Below are 24183 nucleotides of genomic sequence, written 5' to 3' on the forward strand. Positions count from 1 at the left end.
GGGTTTCATGCTGACGCAAGGCTGCCCCAGCAGTGGTCCGGTCTAACTGGTGCAGCAGGTTTGCGTGCTTGGAGAGCCCAACTGAGCCCAGCTGACGAGCTGCGTAATCCACTCCAGGAATGCGTCCGTACGAGCCAGGTCACCTGACTGTGTGGGGGCGGGGCCTCTAGCCATGGCTCCACGGTCACAGAGATGCAACAATGGGTCTCATTTCCATTCCCTTGCGGCCATCTTGGCTCTAAACGCTAGCTGGCCGGGAGAACCGGAGGCCGAACAAAAAATTTGGCAGACGTGGCCTGTGGCTCCACGAGACTCTTATCTTCTTTGGCTGACTGACATCTTTATTAAGGAAAGTCACACCTGTACACCTGATTAGAAACACTAAGGAAATAAAAAAAGGGAAGGCCTACTCTACTGTACTTAAACATCCGTTGTGGTTTCCTTAATCGACCAAAGAGTGGATCATCTGCTTGGCTCCTCTCAGTGGCCCCAGTCATGTTTCAGTCCACAGTGAAAGCTTTTGCTTTCACTGTGGACTGAAACATGACTGGGGCCCCTTATGACTGCAGTGACTACCGGTACAGCTGCAATGCAAAGGGTACAACTACGTCATTACAGTGACTGTGCATTGGTAGTACAGGTACGACTGTAGCATGCCCAGCACAACTGTAAAACAACGTGGAAAAACCGGGCTTCCCAGGGCACCTGCATGACACGTGTGGAAGTACCCAAGCCCAGAGCCCAACTCCCACACCAGCCAGTGTCCTACTGGGCCACTCCCACGCCAGCCAGTGTCCCACTGGGTCTCCTGGTCTCTGAGCAGGCAGACTTTAGGCTCTGCCCGCCTTCACCCCCCAAACCACAACAGTGATATTGTGGAAACAGATATTTCTGGTGCGCACAACATTGTCCTCTGAGTTGTCCTGTCCTGATCTGAGAGGCCATGTTGCCGTCAATAAACAGATCTTGTGGAGGTATAGAAATAGTTCAAAGTGATAGTAGATTCCGCTATTGGTGAGGTCCTCACGTTCACATTACCATTTCTCAGAGTATATAAATATGTATAAAAGGTAACCAATAACACATCGGCACAGATATATTCGGTCGAAACATATGGATGACTTAATGATGTCAGTATGTAAAGAACCCCAAACCTTCACCATCCAACCCTCCACCATGCACCCCTTAAAGGATCCTTAAAGGAGCATCACTGAGGGACCAAATGTGGCCCCTCAGAGGCCTGGCAACACCAGCAGTAGGCCCAGAGAGACCAGAGGCCGGTTCACCACCAGCAGAGAGGAACCAGACCAGCAGCTAGCAGGAGGCAGCGAACCCCAGACCAGATGGAGCTCCTGGCCCGACTCAGGGAAACCCAGAGGGGAGGACAGGGAGGCCATTGTTCCCACGGCCTGTCGACTCAGCAACACACTTGCGCTCTGAAGCCCTCTCTCTCACTGCACTCTTCAGATCTCCCTCTGTATTTCCTCTCTCCGTGTATCCATCCTCTGTCTCTCCCTCTCCCTCTCCCTGTGTCTCGCTCTCCTACTTCTTCTGCTCTCCGTCTATCTGTACCTATCTCACGCTCTCCGTCTCTTTACTCCATCCTCTTCCCTCTCTCCCTCCCTCCCTCTGCCTCGCACTCCATCTTCTTCCCTCTCTCCCTCCCTCCCTCTGTCTCTCACTCCATCTTCTTCCCTCTCTCCCTCCCTCCCTCTGTCTCTCACTCCATCTTCTTCCCTCCCTCTGTCTCGCTCACTCTCCCTCCATCTCCCTCTCACCCCTTTATGAGTCCCTGTCTCTCAGAGACTCAGGGCCAGCTAGATCAGTGTGTTAGGGTGAGTGTTGTGGTGTGAACATACACCGGCCGTACCGCCTCCCCCCTCCTCCCCCTCCACGCTGGTCGTACACCCCGGCTCTTCTGCGGCCTCCCCCGTCTCCCTAACTCTCTCCCTATCTCTCTCACACACGCACGCCCACACACACACACAAACACACACACAGATCTGCAAGGCCAAAGGCAACGCTGACGCAAGACCAACTAAACCTGCTGCCACTCCCCCCTCCTCCAGCAGGAAAAGGCTCCTACATTCTTGGTACCTTACTTCATCTTATCTGAGGGGAGTGTGGGATAGCCAGGAGCCAGAGAACGAGTGTGAGAACGAGAGAGCTTATAAGGCTCGCCCGCCCTCTATTCCTCTCGCTCTGCTTCTGTAGTCTCCCTCTCTACCGCTCTCTTCATGTCCCTCTCTCTCCACCTCGACCTCCATATCCGTCGCTCGCCGCTCCGCTATACCCATCTCCTCTCACGGAGTCCGTCTCTCTCTCTCTCCCTCTCTCTCCCTCCCCCACTCTTCCGCCCAGTACCTCTACCCCCTCCTCCCACTGTCCGTATTCCTCTCTCCCTCCCTCGGTCCTCGTGTACCTCTCTCCCTCCCTCCCTCCCCCGGCTGGGCAGAAGAGTACCAGGGACGTGCCAGATCCTCAACAACTGAATACATGGATTAGGAGGTGAGTAAACAGACGGAGCGCTGAATAAACGCAGAAAGAAAAGGAAATACGCAAGATGCACGTCTGCTCAAGGCCAAACCTGATACAACGTTCATTAATAATTGACACCCTTTCCCTCAGTCGGTGGAGAGACGAGAGCTCCTCATTGATTACGGTGCCTACCAATCTCATTCTCTCTCTCTCTCTCTCTCTGAGTCCCCACAACACCTCATTCCCGCCGACTCAGAAACCCTGTCTCTCTCTCTGTGGTTCTGAATCACTTCCAAACACTACAGTCTGCTACTATTTCTATGCTTTTAAATGTTGAGAAATGACATTTGAGATTTAAGTTTTCACTGTGGTATTGCATTCACTACAAAGTGTCTATAGCTATATTGACAGTGGGAGGGGGGTAGGGACAGGGACAGACACAGAGCGAGACAGACACACAGAAAGATACAGACATGAGCAGAGAGAGAGACAGAGAGAGAGCAAGACAGACAGACAAAGACAGAGAGACCCACATAAAAACAGACCGAGAGAGAGAGAGAGAATGCATTATTATTATTAGCACCTCTACCCACGTTGGGCCAACGGGACGTCACGACGGTGGCCAGCCGGGACTTGGACGGGACACGGAGGTTCTGTTACCCAGCAGGGGCAGAGCGCCGGCCAGGCCGGGCCCAGATGGACTGAAAGGAGCTTCCTACCGCGTGAGTCAGCACAACCCAGAAGGAAAGGAACAAACCTGATCACGCAGCAGAAAAGGCCCTGAAACGCAGAGCTGTCCCCAGCCCGCCGCCCAGACGCCTTTAACCCAGATCCCAGCTCAGAACGCTGCGGCTGAAAGTACCACAACGCGATATCTTCAAAGTATTGTCATACAGCTTCATTAAAGTTATAGCGACACGGACCTCCCGCCGGTGTCACCCGACACCGCCTCTGGAGGTCACTGGAAATATCAATGCGGGCAGCGATGCAGAACCGGACCGGCCATCGCTCAGAACCTCGGGCCGCGGGCTCGTTGTCAAGTGACCCCGATGCTAATTAACATCATGCGTCTCTCCCTCTCGTTTGATCGGTGTAACAGGCGGGCAGGGCAAACTCTCTGGCTGTACTGCAGGTCGGGACCAGGTCTCTGGTCTCTCTCTGGGTCTACCTCTGGTAAGGACCAGGTCTCTGGTCTCTCTGGGTCTACCTCTGGTAAGGACCAGGTCTCTGGTCTCTCTCTTGGTCTACCTCTGGGGGGGACCAGGTCTCTGGTCTCTCTCTGGGTGTACTGCAGGTCGGGACCAGGTCTCTGGTCTCTCTCTGGGTCTACCTCTGGTAAGGACCAGGTCTCTGGTCTCTCTCTGGGTCTACCTCTGGTAAGGACCAGGTCTCTGGTCTCTCTGGGTCTACCTCTGGTCTCTCTGTTGGTCTACCTCTGGTGGGGACCAGGTCTCTGGTCTCTCTCTTGGTCTACCTCTGGTGGGGACCAGGTCTCTGGTCTCTGGCCACTAAAACAATACCGGCTTTGACCCCCAATCAGTAGGGCTAACGGCCAGCTGCCTCCCAGGCCTCAGCCCTACCGGCTCCGTCAGGACCCAGCCCTACCCCAGGCCTCAGCCCTACCGGCTCCGTCAGGACCCAGCCCTACCTGCTGCGTCAGGAAGCACCCTGCCTTGGACAGCGTCGTCTGCTGAATGGCAACAGTGTAGTAGGGTGATGAGCCTGTACTCTGTTGGGATGGGGAGTGGGAGGGGCTGCGGGAGGGGGATCCTCTGATTGGTGCATGTCGCCCTTGGGTCATAGCGCTTCCATCAACGGGTCGCCAAGCAACGCCGGCCCGTAACCAGGGAACAGGAGCCAGCCAGGGAGAGGGCAACAGGGAGTCATCGCCACGGCAATCGTCTCCACGGCAGGGTTCAAAGAGAGAGGAGGGGGGGGAGGTCCTCCATGGGGAGGGATGGCCGGCATTGATGAAAGGGGAAATGAGGACACACACGCACACGCACACACACACACACACACACACTTCCAGGAAGAGATACTGGTGGGGGTTGACACTGAAACCACGCCACTCAAATACATGGAAGAACTTTATCCTTAACAACGGCGACAACAACAACAGGGTGCTTGTGAAACCATCTGATGGAGGATCTGTATAGTGAGATACGGGACGGTTTAATGGTGCCCGTCTCTGATTGGCCTCTTACCAACAACTATTTTAGACCTAGTCTTCTCGTATTGCCTTCGCATAATTAATCAATCACTAAATTACTAACTAGGAAACTCCTCGGGAGACTCAACAAATACAGTTAGGTCCGCTTTGGGCATTACCTATCTTAGCAGCTAAAACAAAGAGTAGATCCTGCGGCATCTCATTTCTGATGTACACATCTACTGGAGGGCAGCACCACAGCATGCTAGCAGCAGCTTCAATCTGGTTAGCAAGTTGCTACGTCCTAGCCGGAGAATTAGACCCAAACACACGGTATGAGAACTCCAGGGGTGGGTTAACCAGACCGGTCACTGGACTTATGGCGGGCCTGGCCTTGTTGATAAAGGGAACCACCACACTCCCCACTATGTTATAGAAGATGTTCCTGCCCATTTACCACAATGGGCAGCCTAGCATGTGTCAACGAGCCTGGGTTGGATAGTCCAGACTAACCAGCCCGGGTCCCTGGACTGAGTTGAGCAGAGATCAGAGGGCTGAATAAAACATGAGCCCCGGAGGCTCAGGTATCAGGAGGAGGAGAGGCAGGAGGAGGAGGAGGAGGAGGAGGAGGAGGAGGAGGAGGAGGAGGAGGAGGAGGAGCAGGCCCATGGCCGGCCTCCTGAGACAATGGGAGCCTGGGAGACCCCCACAGACAGCGCTCCAGAGGCCCAGAGGCAAACCTGAAGGACAGCTCCGTGCATACAGTGGTGCACACCACACCAACACCCAGCCCCAACACCAACCAGCCCCTGCCCCACCAGCACCACCTCCCAGCCCCACCACCACCACCACCACCACCACCCAGCCCTTAATCCACTTGCGGAACACAGCGGCACAGAAAAAGAAAGCCAAAGCCCGATGGAGCTCATTAGGACTGTTGATGAGGTCCCTGGGATGGGAACGGTGGAGCACGCTCTGGAGTTCAAAGCGTTATGAAGGACGGGACGCCCCACCACCACAGAGAACCCATAGGGTCTGAGGCACATGGAGCTAAAGTAGCTAATGCCAATAACAATAACAAAAACAATAATAGAGATGGATGAGAGAAGAGGAAACAGCTCTGTGTTGTCCCGTCTGCTTCCTAAGGCAGCTCAGCCGTTTGTGTTTTCACGTCGTTAACTCTGATGGTCGGGAGCAGGGTACGTGGTACGTGTGAGGGATAAGATACTAACCAAACAGCCCAGAAACAACAAGCTGCTCAACACAACAACAACACACGGAGCAGTCTACGCATAAACAGAACCGGAGACGGCCTCCTTGTGGTTCCGTCGGGTCTATTTTAGGCCTCTAATGTTGAATCGGGGTCAGTGGCAAATGAGAGCTCTAACTTGTCTCGGGAATCTTGTCAGAGCCTCTCTCGCTCTCCCTCCTTCCCTCTCTTCCCCTCCCTCCCCCTATCCCTCTTTCTATCGCTCTCTCCCCTATCCCTCTCTTTTTATTCCTCTCTCCACTATCACACCCCCTCCTCTCTCCCCAATCACACCCCCACTCTCCCCCTATTCCCTCCCTCCCTCTCTCTCCCCCTATTCCCTCCCTCCCTCTCTCTCCCCCTATTCCCTCCCTCCCTCTCTCTCCCCCTATTTCCTCCCTCTCTCTCTATCTCTTTCCCCTGTCCCTCTTTCTATCCTTCTCTCCCTCCCCTATCCCTCTCTCCCCTCCCTCACTGTTGAATCTGCTCCTAATCATCTCAGAATAAGGGGATGGTGGTGTAGAGTATTTCCTGGTGATGCAGCCGCCTTGATTGCAATGTGGCCCGGAACGATGATGAGGGTTTCCGCTCATACACACGCTGTCTCGTTGCCCTGGCGAACGGTACACAATGTAAGCTGCAGAGACCTCGTTGATCTTCCCTCCGTGTTTAGATTGAAAGCTGCAGCGTTCTGCAGCCCTGTGTGTCTGTTCCATCTTATCCGTTACGCACATCATACTTAGCATTGTGTAACATCCTATCCCAGCTATCTTTGCTGGATACGGGGAATGGGATAACCTAGCGGCTGTTAGTGCTTGCACTTGGTTCCATGAACATCATAACTGTACCGACAGCAAAGTAGTGTTGTTTCTCTTTTTTCTGACAAATGTACTTGTAAGTCGCTTTTCATAAAAACGTCTGCTAAATGTCCTAAATGTAAATGAGTTTGAAAGTAAACAGGCACAGCACACAGCGAGGACACTATTTACACACCATGATATATGAAGGACCAGCTGGTGAAAACAAGCCAGAGTAATAACAGGGTGGTTCTTATGAACCGGTGTCGACCACAAAACGAATTACACTTGGTGATTAAAACAGTGTGGAGTTGGTTAAGACTGTGCGTACGAAACCTCCTGCGACACCTTCCGAATACAGTCACGGTACAGGCGTTATCTGATTCTGGAGCCACAGGTTACACTGTGGTAATTGCTCGCACCCTGGTGGGGGGGGGAGGGGGGGGATACGTGAGATACTGGGCGAGATACTGAGAGAGCAAAAGTACGCTTCACGCATAGATGGACCCAAACAGGTATCCATCTGTACGACTAGTGCTGTAAGACCGGTCAGTTTGATTCCAGGGCCGATACCCAAATCGTCTCGCAACGTCTCCAGAGCTGTACCTGAGACACGCGGGGCTGCAGAGAGGCACGGTTTCTGATTACCACGTGAATGACACGTCCTTTTGAACCACCTCTTCCGACGCCAAGATCCCACGACACGATTTATCACAATGCGGGATGAAATGTTGCAAGCCTATGCAAAGAGTGCACCGCTGCGAAGATCATTGGTAGAATGTGACCGACCGCACGACAGATTGAGGTGAGTGGCCCGTTTGACGGTTACGACAGACAACATAGTCGGGCCAACACTTGCGTAAGCGAGTGTGACGTGTGTTAGTAACAACTATGTTATAGCAGTAAACAACCACTACTAAATCATATCAGTACACGACTATATAATATTAGTACACAACAACAATGTTATCAGGACAAAGCCACAACTACGTTGAAGCAGTACACAACCACTACTATATCAGCACACAAACACTACTATATCGATAACTACTACTGTGTTGTTATGTCAGAACACAACCATTACAATGTTTTATCAGTACACAACGACGTTTAAAAGAGAAAAACAATGCAGACAGTGAGACTTGGGCATCGGACAAATGGTGACATCTTCCACAGTATGGATCAATGGGTTCCAGTGATTCAGATGGTTGGTCTTTCTAGTTACATTTCTTTCATGTTTCTAACTTTACCCCTGTTCCTTGTTCAGCTGGAACAACTTTTCCAAAAATCCAATTTACCCCAACTTGTAAGAAAGCTGAACAATGTTGCGCAAATAGGGGTGTGTAAAGTGAAGAAGGTGAGAAGGCTTCTGAATGTGGTCCTACTACTAGTCAGGTGAAGTGTGACAGCGTTTGTCGGGGTGAAATAGAAAAACATTCATCCAATGTACACAACGCACCTCGTTCAGCGGGGTACGTTAAGGTGGACCATCTAGGAGACCCATCCAACCCAATACCCCCACCGGGACAGTCTAACCTGCCCGATGTGGGTCAGGATGTCCCTGGTCGGGGGCAGTGACAGCACCAGGGAGGTATGTCGGCTAGTGAACGAGCTAGCTGCTCACGACTTAGCAAACCCTTCTCTTCCACCTGCCCGGGAAGGCTTCACCTACTGCCGCACACCGCTAAGCCGGGATTCATCAAACCCCGGTGAACGCAGTGGCGTCCTCACGATTAGCGTTTTTACGGCGTTGTCGTGTGTACAATACGAAACACCACCTGGCATCGAGACCAGGATCCACACAGTGGGCAACACCGAGGCTAGCGGAGAGGCTAACGCTAGCTCCGTGCGGAGGAGGAGGACTCTGAACCGCGTCCGAAACACGGCTAACGTCGCGTAGCCTCGCGTGCTACATTCCGGGTCCGGGTCCGTGTCCGTGTCCGCCTACCTGTGATCCGCGGGCCGGTCCAGACGGGGTCGTCGCGTCGACGTCGTTGTCACCGGTGTCTCCCGAACCGTGAGCAAAAATAATTCAAATTCCACCAAAACAAAAAAAAGTGTGTCGTCGGGCACAGCCTCGCAACAGCAGCGGCACCGTCCAGTCGCTACACCTTACTGCCGCTGAGAGGCTGCTGCTCTCGGGTTCAACCAAACTTCACCCGTGGCAACGGACCGCCCCTGTGCGCAGTGCTCATTGGACGACGCGGGCGAAGTCAAGGTGATCGATTGGCGATAGGGTCCGAGAATCAAGTGCAGTTTCGGTTGGATGTATGGTTATTATTTATAAAGTGGTACGCACGCACGCACACACACACACACACACACACACACACACACACACACACACACACACACACACACACACACACACACACACACACACACACACACACACACACACACACACACACACACACACACACACACACACACACACACACACACACACACACACACACACACACACACACACACACACGCCCTTCTGACGCAGGGTCGGATCGGTTGCGGAGGTATTCTGCACCAAACTGCATGAACGCACTAAGGCGAATAGCGCAGTAAAAGTTTCGTTTTATTTGCAGTCATTCGGATTGTGATGAACGACTTCACTTTTTTTTATGTTGTAACTTATTGACGATAACCTGTGCATCTCTAATTCAAATTTGATGATTGATGGATTTATTATTTTTATTAGTACTTTTAAAAATATATTTATTTAAATAGAGATCAGCAATGATTGTGACCAATCCCAACCTCTTAGCCGACAGTAACATGAAGGGTGATTTATTAGGATACTTCGTTACAACGTGTTCCTGGAAACTATCCCTCCCCAGTACTGTCTGCCTATAGGTGTATAATGAGAACATGTAATCCCCATTCTCCGACTGTGAGCCAGGTCATTTGTCGTGTGCATAAATCAAGATACGAGCCAATGAGCTCGTAATGAAAACCCGGCCCCTAATCAGGCCACCGGTTTATCAGCGTTAGCCCGCATTCCTCGCATAGCTTCGGCTCCGGTGGGCCAAACGCTTCTCTGTGCTCTCCAACCCCCATAGGTGGCCACGTACAGGAGGAAATGAAGTCGTCAAGAGTTGTCAAGCCTGTTTTGGTGTTGATATCTATAACATCTTCTCCTTACCTCCACAACAAGTATTAATTCATCAACCTGTCAAGGTCAAGTCAGCGCCATAAATCGCTGCGAAACGGCACTTAGCGGTTTGCTGTGTTAAGTCGCCCCCTAGTGGCCACTGTGGGGACATCAACAACATGATGCATTTTCAAAGGGCCAAGCATTTTATATACATTTTCCGTAACGGCCTGTTTTCTTGATATTTTTTCAGGTGTAAATATTGTTTCACATTAGTCAACATTTGCTTGATGTTGTCAGAAGAAAGTCCTGTACACGTTATTTCATGCGTTGACTTGTAAAGTACGCCAGGGGGCGCCAGGACCAATCAGTTGGCTTCTCCAAACGGTGTTGGGGAAAGAAACGTTGTTCGGATCCTACGCAACAGAAAGGGTGTCGAATAGGATGTGGATAACGGATTCCGCTCACGTCATTGAATTTGTCTTAGGGTTGTGAAACAAAAGCATTTAAGACTAAATACACAGTCAGAAAAAGTCAATCTCGAAAACAAGGCTCAACAATAACACAGTGAATATTCTCCACAACAATTTTCTTATCCAAATACACAATTTCACATTTTGTTGGAAAATCAGACCAAGACTTATTTTTCTGTGCTCACACCTTTTTATTTTTCGAACAACATAGAGGACTTCACACAAAACCAAGCTGATATCCGGCCCAATTATTTACATCAAACTAGAGAAACAGAGGAGGAAGCGTAAAGAAAACATTCTTTAGGTCTGACCATGCAAAACAATAAATAGTTAAGAATGCTCCTGACAACGCCTTGCATGGTAGTTTCAAGTCCGCATTAAACAGAAAACGAAAAGCTCAAGTTTCAGCTGTCGTGGAGTCGTTCTTAAATACCTCTAGCTGGAGCTAGTGTGATGCGCATGCTAGGCTAAAGCTAGCATTTTTGCGGATGCTAGGCTAAAGCTAGCATTTTTACGGATGCTAGGCTAAAGCTAGCACGGTTGTTGATGCTAGGCTAAAGCTAGCATAGTTAGGGATGCTAGGCTAGAGATAGCATAGTTGTGGATGCTAGGCTAGAGATAGCATAGTTGGGATGCTAGGCTACAAGACAAAGCCATCACATTAAAGGGGCGCACATCTCCACACCTGTGCCAGAACAACACGTAAATTAAGCTTGTTTGTTGTCGGGATTCTCCACAAGGTCCATTTTTGAAGCGACGTGATGAACACAGAGGAGACGGACGGTTAAAGAGACGGAAAAAATAAAATAAAAAGTGAGAATGTGCAAGAGTTTTCAGTGGAAAGCGTAAAGAGAATATCTAGAGTAGCCACAGCGTCCTAATTGGCTGAAGCACTGCAAGTGTACAGAAAAGGAAAAAAACATTCTCGTCCGAGGGTCCACTCACTAGGCACTTACTGTCAGGGGGACAGGAAGTACCCAGTACCAGCCTGCCAGTTCACCGTCCCTCTCTCCTTCCACGCCTCCATGGTGCAACATCCAGCTAGTTTTATCCAGGCTGTTGTCAGGGCCAGGTTCCTCTCCCGGTCTCCGTCTCCTGGCTCCTCCCCCCTCTCCTCCCCATGCTCCTGGCTCCGCCCCCTGGCTCAGGTGATGAGCTGCGGCACCCAGGACTGGCTGGCCACCTGGGGGCGACACTGGGTGATGGCGGGGGGGCCGCCGGGGGTCTGGCTGTCAAGGCAGAGGCCGCTGACCATGTGCTGCAGCGCCGCGCCCTTGGGACGCCACCGCTGGGGGGGGGGGGGGGGGGAAGAGAGACCTTTGAGTTCAGTTTTTATTTTAAGAACGGTACTGGCACGTACTTCCTGCTGCCACACCCGCATTTGCGAGTTATTTTGGGTTACGTGTCGCTCAGGAGAGAAAGTATGGGTGATTAAATTTTTCTCAATGACGCCTACAGATGAAGAGGATATTGAGGTTCAAAACAAGAACCTTTCTGCTGGGAGAAAGGTTGAACCCCCCCCCCCCCCCCCCCCCCCAGCCTGGAGACTACCCAGACCTCCATCTTTATGGACCAAGACCTCTCAGGCAGGTATGGTTCTGTTGGTTTTCATTTGGCTGGATCCAAGATCTGAGTCACAGAAACATCAGAGCAATCACAGAAACAGTCGTTAGATCCAGATTTCTTGTTGTGCTTTTTTTGTGAGCGTGATTTGGAGTGGAAAGCAGGATGCCTGCATGGTTGTGTAGCCAAAGTGCGGAGCAGAACAGCCCTTAAAAGGGCGGCGTTTGATGGGGTAGTTACATGTGAATGGTTTCAGATCCATGAAGAGATATCGACGCAGTTACAGCTGTTCACCGTAAAGACCCAGCAGACCTCCAGGCCACCACTAGGGGGCCCAGAGCTACAAGGAAGAGTCAAATGATCCCATAATGACGAAGTCAAAGCGACACCACTTTATCACAAGGGAGGAAATTCCAATCTTCATTTTTTTTTTAGACCTTTCGTGAATTCATTTACCTTAAGAGACTAACAGTAACAAGTTTAGATACCTGCCATCAAGAAGCAGTTGATGGTCAGGGACTCTTGCTCAGGGATGCCTAAAGGTAGACTGTGGTTTCAAACCCAGAACCCTTTCGGCTAGGAGCCCCCATTCCTCCATAACGAAATAAATATTACTAGGGTAGTATTGAATATTATTTATATGAATTCATGTCATAGAGAATATGGAGAGCCAGTTGTAGGTTAGGACCTGAATATATGACAGAAAGACATGTCTTTAGGGATTTACACACCAAAAAATAGTTTCTTTCATAAATGCGCTTAATAACTAATTAATTCCTACTGGCTGGTGGTGATTATTTAAATTATTATGTTGAAAGGTACAGAGTAATAGTTATATCTCTGTAGCGTAGGACAGACATCGACTTAATAATATGTTTGTAATCTACATTTCCTGATAACGTAAGTATTTGCAATAATCCTAATGAATTACATCATTGTCGTCGCTATCAGTAATTAGCACAAAGCGCCTATTCGACTAGACAGCCCAGAACAGCGCTGCTAGCCGCACCTGATCTCATGTTATTCGTCGAGTTGAAAGCAGTTGGTTTTTGTTGAAAGTACAAGTCGAGAGCTCAGTCTGGGAGATGAAGCGATGAGGCTAATAAACCTTTCAGGGTTCAGGGCCGTGGCGTCGCCTCCGTCTGAGCCGGGATTACGCCGCCGAAGTGCCGAGATTCCGAGAGGAATGAGCAGGATTAGCGCGGAAGACGAGGTTCTTAGATCCAGGGCTGCTCAACGCTGGGATGGGGGAGGAGACGAGAGCAAACCAGACGCAACCAGCTCTGTGAACGTTTTCTCTGAGGAACCAGGTTCCTCAGACCGTGTTAATCATGGTCCTCAAAACATGCTTGTGCGTGTGTGTGTGTGTGTGTGTGTGTGTGTGTGTGTGTGTGTGTGTGTGTGTGTGTGTGTGTGTGTGTGTGTGTGTGTGTGTGTGTGTGTTTCAGTGAATCATTTTACTAAATAGTATGAACCAGTCAACAGGAACAGACAGAAGCAAAAAAACAAGTACATTTTAAAATTGTACGACTTGTTCCTGCTCGTTTTTATTTTGCTAGTTTATCAGAGTGTGTGTGGCTGAGTAATGTTACCCCCCAGCCCCCCCCCCCCCCAGGTTACCCCTGCATTGGAGTATGACTCTGGGGCTAAACACACTATCAGTGTGCGTTCCTTTGCAGGAGTGGCTCCCTCACCGGGGGGGGATGGATGGTGTGTCAAGGGGGGGGCCGCAGCTGTCAGAGCAGTGTGGGAGCCAGGCCCTCCTCCCCATGGACCAGGCTCCAGGGTCCTCCTCTCTCCTCCTCTCTCCTCCTCCCTCCTCCCCACGGACCAGGCTCCAGGGTCCTCCTCTCTCCTCCTCTCTCCTCCTCCCTCCTCCTCTCTCCTCCTCCCTCCTCCCCACGGACCAGGCTCCAGGGTCCTCCTCGCTCCTCCTCTCTCCTCCTCCCTCCTCCTCTCCCCTCCTCCCTCCTCCCCATGGACCAGGCTCCAGGGTCCTCCTCTCTCCTCCTCCCTCCTCCTCCCTCCTCCCCATGGACCAGGCTCCAGGGTCCTCCTCTCTCCTCCTCTCTCCTCCTCTCTCCTCCTCTCTCCTCCTCCCTCCTCCCCACGGACCAGGCTCCAGGGTCCTCCTCTCTCCTCCTCTCTCCTCCTCCCTCCTCCCCATGGACCAGGCTCCAGGGTCCTCCTCTCTCCTCCTCTCTCCTCCTCTCTCCTCCTCCCCATGAACCAAGCTCCAGGGTCCTCCTCTCTCCTCCTCTCTCCTCCTCCCTCCTCCCCACGGACCAGGCTCCAGGGTCCTCCTCTCTCCTCCTCTCTCCTCCTCCCTCCTCCCCATGGACCAAGCTCCAGGGTCTTCCTCTCTCCTCCTCTCTCCTCCTCTCTCCTCCTCCCTCCTCCCCATGGACCAGGCTCCAGGGTCCTCCTCTCTCCTCCTCTCTCCTCCTCCCTCCTCCCCATGGACCAGGCTCCAGGGTCCTCCTCTCTCCTCCTCTCTCCTCCTCCCTCCTCCCCATGGACCAGGCTCCAGGGTCCTCCTCCCACTTCCTCGCCAGGAGCGGCCTGGCTCCTGGCTCCCACACACTCACACCCCCCCAACACATGGTCCCCGTTCCCCCCCTCCCCCCCCCCGGTCTCTTCTCCCGGTCACCACCCGGCCCTTGAGTCAGGGGCCTGGGGGGTCTCCATCTGGGCAGGGGATGGGAGCTCTTGTTTAAAATAGTTTTCCCTGATATATGTGTTATGTAGTTCAAGTAGTCTAGTAAGGAACCGACCCCGGATAAGAGGTTTGGAGACGGAGGGGAGACGGAGAGACAAGGGGGGCTGAAAGGGAGAGGGCGGTCGTCCGCAGCCGGGAATCGAACCTGCGGCCGCTACGAGGAGTTTTGCCTTTGTGTTTAGTGCACTAGTGGGGGGGGAGTAGCACACCTGAGAGCTCGGGTTATACTGTCCTATTTAAAAAAGACTAAGTACACAAACACACACACACACACACACACACGTACAAACCCACTGGGGGCTACACCACACTGGGATGCGCTATGGAAGCCTCTCTCAACCACTGATTTATTTGCCAGCGGCGTGTGATCAGAGTGGATCCTGCGGAGAGGCATGTGTAAAGCACATGGCGGGGGAGACAGCACTCTCGTTTGTTTCTGGGGGGATCCGTGCTCTTACTCATTCATTGCGAAGAGATTCACTCCCTTTTAAGGACATATTCCTCCTTTTATGCTTTCGGGAAGGTTTCACTGTCTCTCCCTTCTCTCTGAGTGTATCTGGGAATATTCATCCTCTCGTTGTTTCAGGAGCTATTCACCCTCTCATAGTTTCTCTGAATATTCAGCCTGATTGTTACTCGGAGTATCGATTCTCTCGTGGTTCCCGGGTCACCCTCTCATCGTCCTCAGGAGATTCAGTTTAGTTCATCGAGCCTTCTGGACGAAAAGGCTTGATGACAAACGGATGACCTGAACAAACCGGGCGATTGTGTTGTAAAGGCTTTGTAGCCCAGTGGAAAGAACCTTGTGATGCAAATCGGACTGTGCAGCGTTAGATATACACACACACACATGCTCTGAAGGGCAGGAGAGGAACGCCAGCAAATCGGACTGTGCAGCGTTAGATATACACACACACACATGCTCTGAAGGGCAGGAGAGGAACGCCAGCAACATGATCAATGGCTCCCTGGGCCCGAATTCAGGAACAGTTAAGATGGCTTATAAATCTTTTTCATCACATGTGTAAATGAGGTGAAGTGGTGTATGACAGACCATAATAACCTCTTTCTCCGAGTAGGAGCCTCAGTCTATCGTGAGCTCAATTTGATGCTCTGTTTGATTCTGCCCTGAATCTATCAGTATTATGTTTCAATTGTACGTACATCTAAAGATGGATATATTACCGCTACATTCATCCAGCAGTAAGGTCAGATTATTCAGTTGCAAAATAAGAAACAGATCAATGAATCCCAACAATGTAGTTAGTATGAGCAGTATGCGGTGGTAGGAGTACGTATGGGTGTGTCCTGGATGTCTTGATATGTAAACGATGCATTCGTCTTGACCTCTACCTGTCGGGGTTCCTTTGTACTGCAGGGCTCCATCTTGACCTTTGACCCCGCGGTGAAGGCAGTGATTGCCAGGCAGAGGTCCTGCTGCCTCAGGAACGGCTCCACCAGCTCCCACTTCTACGAAGGAGAACCACAGAGGCAACGAGTTTTCACTCAAATCAGAAGAAAAACTAGAGAGCCACAGGTTCAACCCCTGAATCAGAACCCCCTCGTCTCCCTGAACACAAACGTCGACGTGTCGTCTGGATAAAGGCGTTGTTAACTACACATGTAAGCCGACTGCCTGTCTGCGCACGGATTCTCTTTAGTCTACACTGTAAACCTGGGCGCCTCTGGGTCCGGGGCAAGCAGGCCTCTCTGAGGCCCAGCTGGGTCCGGGAGGCAACACGTCTGTGAGACACATCTAGTGGCCTGTCTACATTCCACACCCCTAGGCCAGCTCTTCCTCAGGCGAACGGGAGAAACACGCCCGAGATGGGAGTGTGTGTGTGTTTCCGTGTGTGTGTGTCCGTGTGCGTGTGTGTGTGTGTGTGTGTGTGTGTGTGTGTGTGTGTGTGTGTGTGTGTGTGTGTGTGTGTGTGCGGTTTAGGGTCTTCCTAGAGAGGTCCCAGCTGGACGTGTTCAACATGAGCTCTGCGGTCCTGACTGATTGGCCTCCTGGTCACATCAGAGGGGCGGGGCCGACTGACTGGCCTCCTGGTCACATCAGAGGGGCGGAGCTGACTGACTGGCCTCCTGGTCACATCAGAGGGGCGGGGCCGACTGACTGGCCTCCTGGTCACATCAGAGGGGCGGGGCTGACTGACTGGCCTCCTGGTCACGTCAGAGGGGCGGGGCTGACTGACTGGCCTCCTGGTCACATCAGAGGGGCGGGGCTGACTGACTGGCCTCCTGGTGACATCAGAGGGGCGGGCCTGACTGACTGGCCTCCTGGTCACATCAGAGGGGCGGTGCCGACTGACTGGCCTCCTGGTCACATCAGAGGGGCGGTGCCGACTGACTGGCCTCCTGGTCACATCAGAGGGGCGGGGCTGACTGCTACACCTCTACACTAGCTCTGGGAGGATCAGAGGCGGTGTCTTAATGCAGGGCTGGGGGCGGGGTTTTACGGAAACGCCACTGTGACATCACAACCTGTAGGGCTGGGGGTGTGACTGAAACGTCACTGTGACATCACAACCTGGAGAATGGAAGGTTGCAATTGATTGCAATATAAGTGCAGACTCATGCAATGAGTTATTGCATGTCATTATATAACGATGATGTTAACCATGGCTTACAACATCTTTTCTCTCTCAGAGACAGTAAGCAAAAACAACGAAAGGAGAGAGAGAGAGAGGGATAGAGGGGATAAGGGAGACAGGCAGATACAAAGACAGAGGAGGGATGAGAGAGAGAGAGAGAGAGAGAGAGAGAGAGAGAGAGCGAGAGAGAGAGAGAGAGGGAGCGAGAGAGAGAGGGGAAGCAGAACACAATGTAATTGCGAGCGGGAGGGAGAGAGGTAAACAGACCGTAATAAAGGAGCGCTACATAAACATGATGAATCATAATGATCACAGTACGGGGCGGGGGGGCTGAGTACCTGAGACGCGGGCCGGTTGGCCCCGTGGCCCCTGCACTCGCCCAGGACCAGGTCCCCGGCTCCGTGGGTCTCCAGGCACTGGTCTCCCTGCTTCAGCAGGCTGGAGACCGCCTCCTGCTCTGGGATCCTGAGGGGCCGAGACCGGGACAACGGGGCGAGTCAGAACCCAGCGTGGGGAGAAGATGGACCCAGACCAACCCCTGGATCATCTCCCTTTATCTTTGTCTTTCAGCGCCTTCACCTCGCTCTGCCTCCCCCTCTCTCTCCCCACTTCTCTCTCTCTCTCTCTCTCTCTCTCTCTCTCTCTCTCGTCTTCCCCTCTCTTGCTTGCTCCCCTACTCTCTTTTCCTCCCCATCTCTCTCTCTTTAACTCCCCCTTCTACTCTCACCATGTCTCCCTCCTTTTTCCTCCCCCTCTCAATGTCTCTGTGTCGCTCTCTTTTCTCCCCCTCTCTACCTCTCCTTCTCTCTCTCCCTCTCATCACTTCTTTCTCTCTCCATATCTGCTAATCGTTCCATTTCACACTGTCCTGTCTAGCCTCTCATCTCTCTTCATCTCTCTCTCTCTCTCTCTCTCTCTCTCTCTCTCTCTCTCTATATATATATATATTCTGTCGCTATGTCTTTCCATATCTGCCTTCTTGTTTCTCTTCATCACTTTCTGAGTACTCCCATCAGTCCCCCCTCATCATCTGTATCTGGAGGATTCGGATAGTGTTGCCAAGCAACACAACATACTGCCACGATAACAGCAGCAGCAGCAGCCACAGTATACACACACACACACACACACACACACACACACACACACACACACACACACACACACAAGCTGCAGAAACCCTTACAGATGATTTCTATTATGTGTGTTGATACAGGCAGGGCTTAGCCTGGGAAACAGACACACACTAATCACCCTAAAGAACGCGTCACACACACACACACACACACACGTCTGATCCCACACACGCCGGCCTCGTTAGGGTGGCAGGCCGCCCGGACCTCAACACCTCCGCCAGCTTCTGATGGAGGTCAGCGTGGCGACACATGGGGGTCCGTATCCCCCTTCCCAGCGGCGCCCCCCTGCCTCAACCCTCCCCTAGAAACAGGGTTGCTAGGGGAGATCTTCTGTACATGTTCACTGGAACATGATATCATGAGCAGATGTTGAGAGTGTGTGAGTGAATCTGTGTGTGCGTGCGTGCATCTGGTCTGTTTGTGTGCGTGTGTGTGTGTGTGTTTCTGTGTGCGCATGTATTTGTGTGCGTGTGTCTGTGTGTGCATGCGCCTCCGCACGTGTGTGCGCGTGCTTGTGCATGTATGTGTGCGCGTGCGTGCACCTGCGCGCGCGTGTGTGTGTGTTGCGCGTGCATGCACCTGCGTGCGTGTGTTTGTGTGAGCGTGCACGCATGCATGCATGTGTGTGTGTGCGCGTGTGTGCACGTGCGTGCGTGTGTGTGTATGCGTGCGTGTGTGTGTGCGTGTGCGTATGTGTGTGTGTGTGCGTGCCCACCTGAGTTCTGGGTAGACGTTCTCCATGTACCAGCGGAAGGGCTTGCAGTTGAGCTTCCTCCTCAGCGCCGTGCGCTCTGCGATGCTGGGAGAGAGGAGAGGAGAAGGGTCAGGGGAGCGGAGGGGCAGGGGGCCTCCAGGATGTTGGCTGAGCGGTCAGTACACTCGCCTTCCGACCCTGGGGTCGCCGGTTCAAACCCCAGTGGCAGCGAGGCGTGAGAGAGCTGCCGTAACATTAGGATGCAGTGACACTAAAGGCTGGCTTAGTTATGGTTGAACGTCGACGCAACACAAGGGTCTGACGGGTGCCTCCCAAAAATGTTAACCTTGCATTGAGGCGACGAAGCAGCAAGGGCTGTGATTGGTTCACGACAGCGTCGAAGCGACTGCGTGGTCATTGCGTTGCTTCAACGTCCAACCATAACTTTACCTTAAATCGTAAAGAGAAGGGCATTTCAAAAGGGGGTACCTGTACCCCACAAGGATTAATGCTCAGAAGGCGGTACTCTGGAAACAACTAAAAGCAAGGAGAGAGAAGCAGAATTTGCAAAAAATATGTAGCTAAAATAGAAATCTCTCTATCCAAACACCTAACTTCCTGACTTCAGATCGTCAAAAATGAGTCAAATCTTTTGCCTCCTCCAAAATGTTTTGTGTTGGTGAGAGGGGTACTTGGCAGAAACGATATCTTTGAGGGGGTAAACAAGTAAAAATATTTGAGAACCACTGATAAAGGGAACTTTGATACTATGTTTCTCTAGAGACATCAGTGTTTAGATGTGTCATTTATGTGTCAATCTAGCTCTCTGTTCACATGAGTAATCTCTCAATCTGTCAATCAAACTTTATTGACATGGCGCTTCTCACACTACATAACAAGTAGTGCATGGAAACCAACCAAACACTGGATGTGTACTCAAATATAGCTCAGATGTGCACTCTAATAGAGTACACATGATTACACAGCACTAGATAAATATATATATACAAGAATAAATAAAAACAGAGCCGAAGACGGCAGAACAGGACGAAACACAAAACAGAATCGCGCATCTAATTTTATGATCCTGACCACATTTTACTATGGCCATAAAGTAATAAAACCAAACAATAGCTTTTTGTTGTTGACACGGATGATGGATTTATGATTTATATCACAAAGCAGACACGGCCAAAAGTATAACTCTAGGAATGTTTTAAATCTTGGAGGACTTGACTCTCTGACAACCATCTGACCCTGTCTCATGAATCAACCCAGAGAAAGTCTTCCAGGGTTGGAGCTGGTGATGGGAGAAGGACCTTCCCCCACCTTCTCCTGTAGTCTGTGGGGTTCACAAAGCAACCTGATACTGCAGGATCCCGTGTCACACAGAGCAACATACACCAGCCTGAAGCGATAGCTCTGAACACGCCCTGAGTTGACGGTCATGGCCAACAACGGCTCTCAACATCTGGCCATCATTTGAGACATTGACTCTGAAGTAGTTCACATGCGTGGGAGAGCGAGAGTAAGAAAATGAGCTAATGTGTAGATGAAGTGTATTATGTATTATGGGTGTGGCTGGCGGATAGAACCCTCAGAGGAGATCCAGCACTATGTCTTCCTGTTACACGATTGGGCTTGTACAACAGTAAATGATGCATTCTGATGAACAAGCCCTAATACCATTACTACGGTACCATACTATACAAAGTAAAGGCGCACAGGGTAGCAGCTATGTTCTGGATTTAATTTACATTACAGTACATTAGGGTATCCTAATGTATGTCTCTAGTGATACCACATCACTAGATACCTCCACTGATGTCTCTAGGGACCAGGGTGGTCTAGGGACCAGGGTGGTCTAGGGACCAGGGTGGTCTAGGGGCCGGGCTCACCTGCCGTAGGCCTTGCCCTGGGCCGAGGGCCGGGCCGAGTAGTAGTACTGCTTGTACTCGTCCATCCAGACCTCCGCCGCACGCCGCGTGTTCCTGCAGACAGACAGACAGGTCAGTGGCAGGTAGATACACAGACACACAGTTCAGTGACAGGCGGACACAGACAGACAGACAGACAGACAGACAGACAGACAGACAGACAGACAGACAGACATATACAGACAGACTGAAAGAGACAGACCGACAGACAGACATACAGGCAGACAGACATACAGACAGAAAGACATACAGACAGACTGAAAGAGACAGACAGACAGACAGACAGACAGACAGAGACAGACAGACAGACGCACAGACTGAAAGAGACAGACAGACAGACAGACAGACAGACAGACAGACAGACAGACAGACGGAGCAGGGCGGGGCCGTGCCCCCCCGCGGCGCTCTGTGAGCTCACTTGATGTAGGTGAGGGCGTTGCCCTCGGGGAAGTCGTAGGGGTGCCTCTTCCTGAACACGTGGCCCACCCTGCTGCAGGGCAGGATCTCCAGGCTGCCCCCGCACATCCACACCCGGAAGGAGAGCTCTGGGGACAGAGAACATCACCACCCCAGACGTCAGCTCCATGGAGGGGCTCCCTGTAGACTGGGAGTCATGGCGCTAAACCATGACTCCCAGTCTACAGTGAGACTGGGAGTCATGGTTTTAGTCCCATGACTCCCGGTCTACAGTGAGACTGGGAGTCATGGGACTAAACCATGACTCCCAGTCTACAGTGAGACTGGGAGTCATGGGACTAAAACCATGACTCCCAGTCTCACTGTAGACTGGGAGTCATGGGGCTAAACCATGACTCCCAGTCTACAGTGAGACTGGGAGTCATGGGACTAAAACCATTACTCCCAGTCTCACTGTAGACTGGGAGTCATGGGACTAAAACCATTACTCCCAGTCTCACTGTAGACTGGGAGTCATGGGGCTAAACCATGACTCCCAGTCTACAGTGAGACTGGGAGTCATGGAACTGAACCATGACGATGGACGGCAAACTAGAGCTATAGACTTTAAATACCGCCAATAGATTAGATAAGGTTTATCAACAGTTAAAGCGGGATATGAACTATGAATCATGGAGGTGGACCGTGAATCAGGATATGATCTATGAAGGAGGGGGTGGAGGTGGAAGAGGAGGTGGAGGAGGAGGAGGAGGTGGAGGAGGAGGGGGATATGGAGGAGAGCTCACCAAAGTTCTCCCCGCCCCAGATGTCCATGTGGGTGTCGTACTGTCCCAGATGGTTGAACCAGTTCTTCTCCATGACGAAGATCCCCCCGGCGATGACTGGGGTCCTGAGGGCCGGGAGACAGAGCAGAACACGCCTCCGTCACCACCAGGTGTAGAACAGCGAAAGGGTGGGGGCGCGGTGGGGAGAAAAGCGCATCTTCTAAAACGTGAAGCTAACAAGAGTCGTGGCATGCTGTTGAATCGGGCTACACGTACGGGAAGCCCTTTCAGAAAGGCTCATGGCAGGACATGATGCAGAGAGAGACCCAGGCTCTGTTCTGACCCGCGGCCCCAGGCTGCACGTCAGTCCCGCTCACCTTCAACCCACCGTCGCATCCATGAAGGCGTTCAAATAGGTTGAGAACAAAGAAAAGGCACATGGACTGCATTTTACACAGCGCCTTTCTAACCAGTGGCCACTCAAAGCGCTTTCCAATATTGTCTAACGTTCATCTATTCATGCACACAGCGACACACCGACGGCGGTGAGGTTTCTTGCTCTGGGGCACCTCGACACTCGGCTAGGAGGAGCCGGGGATCGAACTAGCAACCTTCCGGTTACCAGCCGACCCACTCTCCCTGCTGAGCCACATGCCCCCCAAAAGAGCCAGGCCAGGTTTCTATCCCAACCAGCATGTAATTTATTATCCTGCTGTTGACTGTTTATAAATCAACATTTCTACTGCTCTTACTAAACAGACATATTATACATATTATTTTCATATATACATATTTATATATTCTCTGTTTGTCTTTATTTATTGTTTGTAATCTGCGCCTCTCGTTAGCGAAGGGCGGGCGAGCGCCAGGAGAGAGGCTGTAACGACCAGTGAGGAGGGGATGGAAGTACCCAGCGACCTGATTGGCAGCGTCGGGTCGCTCCTCGCCATCTTCTGCTCGATGGGGATCTGCTCCCACTTAAAGTGGAGGCTCCAGTCGAACCCTGGGGAGAGAGGGGGGGGGGGGGGGGGGGGGGGGGGGGGGGGGAAGAGGGGGCGGGGAGAGGGAGAGAGAGAGACAGAGAGAGAGAGAGAGAGAGAGAGACAGAGACACACACACAGGAAGAGAAAGAGAGAGCGAGAGAGAGAGAGAGGGGGGGGGGAGAGAGACAGACACATAGAGACACAGAGAGTGAGTCAGAGAGCGAGAGAGAGAGAGAGAGAGAGAGAGAGAGAAAGACACACAGGAAGAGAGAGAGAGAGAGGGGGGGGAGAAAGACAGAGACACATAGAGACACAGAGAGTGAGACAGAGAGAGAGAGAGAGAGAGAGAGAGAGAGAGAGAGAGAGAGAGAGAGAGAGAGAGAGAGAGAGAGAAAGGGAATGAAGAAGAGAGGATGCATTGAGAGTGGTGAACAAGAGGGGCTTCAGACAACAGAAACCAGCCCTAGGAGGATGTCTGGGCCGTTCCCAACCACATCAGCCAGCGGTGGCCGATGGATTCATCATGTCACCGGCTCCCCCGGCTCACCAGCGCTGACTGATGTCACCACAGCTACAGACGACCACTGCTATTCAGTCCAGATACAAGCTCTCCTCAGTCCTCCTCATCTTGTGTCTCACATTTCCCCCCTTGGTTGATTGTTTTCACTCCCTGTCCTTATGTTTCCCTGATTGTCCTCGCTCAGATGAATTGGTTTCCCCTGTCCCTCATCAACATTGCCCTCCTAGTGTATTCAGTCAACGCGTGTCCCTTCCTCTGTGCCAGTTCGTCTCTGTTCTTTGTATCAAGTGTCCCAGCATTTTCTGAGCGATATCCACGGTTCCTGGTTTCCTGACTCCCGACTACCCCTTTGCCTCCTCCCTGCCGGATTGTTTGCCTGATCTACTGGTTTCCCGTGTACCGAACAATCCTCTAGTAAAGACGATTCTCTCTACACAGACTTTTGCCTCCTGAGTCGTGCTATTGAGCTCTTTATCTCCTGCTGCTCACACAGCCATCACACTGTGTGGATGTCTCTGCTGCGCGGGGCTAATGGCTCAAACCCTCGTGTTGATCTTCCTGTTGAACTTCATGAGTATCTTGAGAGACAGGTTCCATAGCAACAGCATCCATCTTG

General features: G+C 51.8%; 2 protein-coding genes across 9 annotated transcripts in view; both read right to left on the minus strand.

Moving 5' to 3' along the window:
* Positions 1-8878, minus strand: part of numb (NUMB endocytic adaptor protein) — a 35675-nt gene extending 26797 nt beyond the window's left edge. For 2 of the 7 annotated variants that reach the window (XM_079752490.1, XM_079752487.1), the window contains exon 1: positions 8625-8867. The gene's annotated coding sequence lies outside the window, so the exon portion shown is untranslated. Of the gene's footprint in view, positions 1-8624 lie in introns of all 7 variants that reach the window. The other 5 variants (XM_079752491.1, XM_079752493.1, XM_079752489.1 and 2 more) reach the window with 5 other exon arrangements.
* A 1526-nt stretch (positions 8879-10404) lies between these two features.
* galnt16 (UDP-N-acetyl-alpha-D-galactosamine:polypeptide N-acetylgalactosaminyltransferase 16) overlaps positions 10405-24183 on the minus strand; it is a 26879-nt gene continuing 13100 nt past the window's right edge. For both annotated transcript variants that reach the window (XM_079752576.1, XM_079752577.1), the window contains 8 exons: positions 22983-23067; positions 22086-22189; positions 21302-21428; positions 20845-20937; positions 18968-19051; positions 17455-17581; positions 15873-15989; positions 10405-11525 (listed from right to left, as the gene is read on the minus strand). In XM_079752576.1, the coding sequence (XP_079608702.1) occupies positions 11382-11525; positions 15873-15989; positions 17455-17581; positions 18968-19051; positions 20845-20937; positions 21302-21428; positions 22086-22189; positions 22983-23067 (881 nt within the window). In that variant the 3' untranslated portion in view covers positions 10405-11381. The remainder of the gene's footprint in view (positions 11526-15872; positions 15990-17454; positions 17582-18967; positions 19052-20844; positions 20938-21301; positions 21429-22085; positions 22190-22982; positions 23068-24183) is intronic.

Source organism: Pollachius pollachius (genome assembly GCF_949987615.1).
Source record: "Pollachius pollachius genome assembly, chromosome: 15".
Lineage (NCBI taxonomy): Eukaryota > Metazoa > Chordata > Actinopteri > Gadiformes > Gadidae > Pollachius > Pollachius pollachius.